At 41.8% G+C, this 5000-nt stretch overlaps 1 protein-coding gene across 1 annotated transcript in view; it reads left to right on the plus strand.

The window, feature by feature from the left end:
- Positions 1-5000, plus strand: part of LOC143018728 (uncharacterized) — a 183878-nt gene that overhangs the window by 640 nt on the left and 178238 nt on the right. The window contains exon 1 of the mRNA XM_076174312.1: positions 1-2799. This exon is cut by the window's left edge and continues 640 nt beyond it. Within this exon, the coding sequence (XP_076030427.1) occupies positions 1-2799 (2799 nt within the window). The remainder of the gene's footprint in view (positions 2800-5000) is intronic.

Consider the following 5000-nt stretch of genomic DNA (forward strand, 5'->3'; position numbering starts at 1 on the left):
TTGCGACGATCCTCCTGGTCGCCAAGGTTCCTCTCGAAGTAGGAACGTCGGCGGACCAAAATCCGGTGGTCAGGTTTCTGGTTTTCCGAAAGAGCCACATATCCGGGGAAATTTATGACTGCCCAGGTGGTACCGGTGACGAAAGCCAGCTGGCCGGGAGCGAGTCCCAGGGAGATGGCGGTGTTAGTGGTGATACAAAGTACAGTGAACCGTTTGGTGAAAATATCGGTGATGGGACCAGAGGCGCCTTGGATATTCCGTCCAGGAGCGAGGACGCAAAGAACAGATCGGTGGGCCTGGAGGAGGAGGAGGAGGAGGCAAAGGTGACGGTGACACCCAACGGCGGGGTAGAGGAACTAGAGCAGAAGGGGACGGAACAGGAAAAGAATATGGAGATGAGAGAGGAAGGGGATCTCGGCGGAAGGACGCACGTCGCTGGTAACAAACCAGGTGAAGCGAAGGCGGAAGAGGAGGAAGAACAGGAGGAGAAGGAGCAGGAAGAGCAGGAGGAAAACTTAGGGGTGACCAAAAAGGAGGAGGAGAGAGAAAATGAGAAGAAAGAGGAGGAGGAAGACAAATGCTTTCCAGTAGGGCGTATGATGACGTTAGAAGGTCGACTTCTGGAGGTACCGAGCGAGCTGAGAAACTTCTTCATTAAGGAGGCCGAGGCAGCGTGGGAGGAGGAAGTCGAGGGGGAGGTTGAGTTCCCGAGGGAAGGGGAGGAAGCCCACGATGCGAGGGGAGCTCCAGGCAAAGAGAGAAACGCGTCCTCCAGTCTACTACCAGGAAGACTTGATGCCACACCCGAAGAGGCAAGTCGAGAAAGAGCGACCACGAACACGCAAGATAAAAACAAGAAAGGAGAGGAAAAGGTGAAAGAGACGCATGAAATTACCAACAACGGGAATAAAGTCAAGAAGACGGAGACTAAGAGAAGAGGTAAGGAAAAGAAAGAAGAAGAGGATAATGCTAACAAGTACATCCTGGCCACTAGCTTCAAAATGCAAGTGCCCTTATCGACGCCCCTGTTACACGAACGTGCCGACACGTCTCGCGCGAGAAAAGACCGAAGAGTAAACCTGGACGTAAATGAACCACAGGGTAGGAGGGACAAGGAGACACCCGGAAACATAAGAGAAGGCTCTTCGGAGGGAAACCTGATGGATCTCTTCGATATGGACTTCACTCTCGTGTCCGCAACGGTCCGGGTACCCTGTTGGTGGAAAAGCTCTGGCAAGGTGACCCTTGTCCTCATGGACGGCCAGGTTCTCTATGACGAGGACCAACTAGGAATAAACAATCTCGAGGATGAAAAGTACTGGGAAGGTTCGGATCTAGACAAGGAGCTTTATATTACTTATTTCAACAAAAATGATCGGTTCAGTTCAAAGATTGGGTCCTTTGCCGACAGTATCCTCGGACGAATGTGGGCGAATCCTGTGGCACTGGTTTCCCCGTCTGAGGTGGTACTAGATGTCGCTCCAAGTGCCTCTGAAGAATACAGAAATAATACAATACAAAAAGAACATAAAATTGGTCAAGCTTTTGGAAGCCCATCTCGAGAAAGATTCTCCTCTGCAGAAAATGAAAGAACCTCACGCAGAAGTAGAGAAGCTTCGAAGTCCAAAGAAAAGCGTCCGCAAACGACGCACGACCAGCATCGTCCGACAACCGAAGTCGACGTGGTATCACTCGAAACACAAAACAGAAGAAGGAGAAGGAAACGAAGACGCAGGAGCTGTGAGGTGAGCCATTCAGAAGAACTTGGTAATGACGGTAATCAATGCTCTTCATCCACTTCGCTCCCTCGAAGGCCTTCGAGATCCGCCCCTTCACGGCCGGAAAATGAAAGGAAGACAAAAGTCTTCCCGCCCCTCGAGGCATTTACGGGTAAACACATAATGACTTCAGCCAGCAAAGGAACCTCCTCCTCCTCCAGCAGATCCAAGTCGAATTCGACCTTGGACGAAGAGTTCCCTTTCGGTTCGTTATTCTACTACTTCTCTTCTACTTCTTCCTTTGCTAAAGGCGTCACCTTCCCCCCCTCTTGCAATTATAACGACGCAGAGAAGGTCAGCAGGGTCCACTGCTGGAATATCGAGGAACCTCCCTTGGTAGGGGTTGCCACCTTCGATATTTCTGAATTGCAGTGCCCAGGTCATCATCTGGCCGACACGGTCATTTCCAATACGGGGGAGCTTAACAGCTCGAGAGTGGAAATATCAGATTTCGATGGAGTTTATAACGAGTTTGATGACTTCCTGCCGTCTTCCGAAACCAATTTCCAAAAAGAGCTCGAGCGATCAAAGGATTTCAATCCCGGAGACCGCCAGTACCCCAATACTTTGGGTTCTGAAAAACGAAGAAAAAAATCCTCCAAAGTCGAAGAATACGCTGACTTCGACGCAACGTCGCTCGTGGAGGAATGGCTAGCCAGACGAAGTCCCTGGCGGAGACGACAGTTCGACCTTACCTTCCTGGCCATGACGCCGCATCAACTTCCTGTCCTTCCCCGCCCTCAGCAGCTCCCTCCTTCAGGAAACACCCACCTGGTTCCGGGGAGAACTGGAAGGCAATCCGTGTGGGTTGCCGATCTTCCGGGCCAAGTAACCAACCTCGCTGTTTCTCCTTCGTCCAGTGCCCCCAAGGCCTCTGCGCTCCCGACGTCTTCCTCAAGGGGAAGCAAAGCACCCTTGAGGACCATGACACTGAAATCCCCTCAGAGGGACTCTAAAGACGAGGTCAAATCGATGCTCCGTGCAGCGCCGCTTCAGCTTCACCTTAAGTATTTCCTGGAAGGTGAGTATCCATTTCCTTTCCTATTCTTCGAAAACGAGCCCTTCGTGTAAGGCTCAAGGATAGACACCGAACTTGGAGGAAAGTGTGAAGGTAAACAATTCCTTCTTAGGTCATGTATGTCTCATGTTGTATGTCTCATGTTGGTAACGCGAGGACACAAGCGATGTAGCTTTTCATATTCAGACAAAATAACTTTCCAATTTCATCATTCATACGTACGTCAATCAAACACATTTAAGCAGTTTCTGGTTCCATTTTTTGAAGACAATCGATTACTTATTTGTTTCTATAACTTTCGTTGCATCTCACGATTCTATTCGTTCAATTATGATCGTCGACAGGTGATTTGGCCAATATTTGGTATATGTTCTACAACTCATATTATTTTTTTTCTTTCATATACATCATAAATAAATAAACAAATAAATAGATAAATAAATAAATAAATAAATACATACATAGATAAATAAATAGATAAATAGAGAAATAAATGAATAAATAAATAAATAAATAAATAGATAAATAAATTAATAAAAAAAAAAATAATAAATAAATAATAAATAAATGGATAAATAAATAAATAAATAAATAAATAAATAAATAAATAAATAAATAAATAAATAAATAAATAAATAAATAAATAAATAAATAAATAGATAAATACATAGATAAATAAATAAATGAATAAAAAATAAATGAATAGATAAACAAATAACTAAACAAATGAATAAATAAATAAATAAATAAATAAATAGATAAATAAATAAATAAATAAATAAATTAATTAATAAGTAAATAAATAAATAAATACATGAATAAATGAATAGATAAACAAATTAATTAATTAATTAATAAGTAAATAAATAGATAAATAAATAAATAAATAAATAAATAAATAAAAATAAATAAATAAATAAATAAAATAAATAAATAAATAAATAAATAAATAAATAAATAAATAAATAAATAAATAGATAAATAAATAAATAAATAGAATAAGTGAAAAATATGAGGCCATATTCTATATTATCGTAAACGTCATATCCACACACTGGGCAAAGATACTGCCTTCGGCTGCAATTAAGTTCCACCTGGCGAAGGCACTTCAACTTAATCTCTCAGCATGACAGAAAGAAGACGGTTTTCTTTACGGGAAAAGTTTCCCGTCCCACTTATGAAGACAATAAATGAGCTAACTGGGGCTCAACTACAGTTGAGCAGAGTTGATGTTGAGCAGAAATCATCCATATTCATCCACGTCAACGCGCGATAAGCTGATGTACATGTTTTGGTGTAGAAATAGTCATCTAATTATATAATCAGTTAAATGTATGACTCTATGAAAAAAAATTGTCATTTGAAGAAATATTCAATTCTGTGAGTTGATTATATTATACGAGTATGCTTTCATATCTATGTTTTAACATTTATGCACGAAATACTACTAATTAAACTCGATTCGCTTAGATGAGGTACCTTGTTAAGTTGGATTAGAAACTGGTTGAACAGTCTTAAACAGCGAGTTGTTCTGAATGTTTAATCTTTCAGCTAAAAAAAAGTTACTGGCCATTTCTATGTATGGTATCTATAAATGATACTGATTATACTGTTTTCAAATTCGCTGATGATACTAAGTTGTGCTAACTGTAAATGGTCAATAGAATCAATTGTATATTCAAGTAGATTTAGACGAACTAGAATATTAGTCTTAATATAGCTAATAAAATTATAATTCAACCCAAATGAATGTAAAGTTAAACACGGACAGAAAAGAGAGAGAGAGAGAGAGAGAGAGAGAGAGAGAGAGAGAGAGAGAGAGAGAGAGAGAGAGAGAGAGAGAGAGAGAGAGAGAGAGAGAGAGAGAGAGAGAGAGAGAGAGAGAGAGAGAGAGAGACAGAGAGAGAGAGAGAGAGAGAGAGAGAGAGAGAGAGACAGAGAGAGAGAGAGAGAGAGAGAGAGAGAGAGAGAGACAGAGAGAGAGAGAGAGAGAGAGAGAGAGAGAGAGAGAGAGAGAGAGAGAGAGAGAGAGAGAGAGAGAGAGAGAGAGAGAGAGAGAGAGAGAGAGAGAGAGAGAGAGAGAGAGAGAGAGAGAGAGAGAGAGAGAGAGGTAAACATCAGCGGAACGAAAAGATGGGTAAAAAATGAAAGAGGAGAAAAGGTGAGAGAGGAACGTCGAAGAGAATCGATAGAAGAAGGAGAAC

The sequence above is a fragment of the Oratosquilla oratoria genome, chromosome 35, assembly GCF_046742065.1.
Source record: "Oratosquilla oratoria isolate Oo_2021 chromosome 35, ASM4674206v1, whole genome shotgun sequence".
In the NCBI taxonomy this organism is placed as follows: domain Eukaryota; kingdom Metazoa; phylum Arthropoda; class Malacostraca; order Stomatopoda; family Squillidae; genus Oratosquilla; species Oratosquilla oratoria.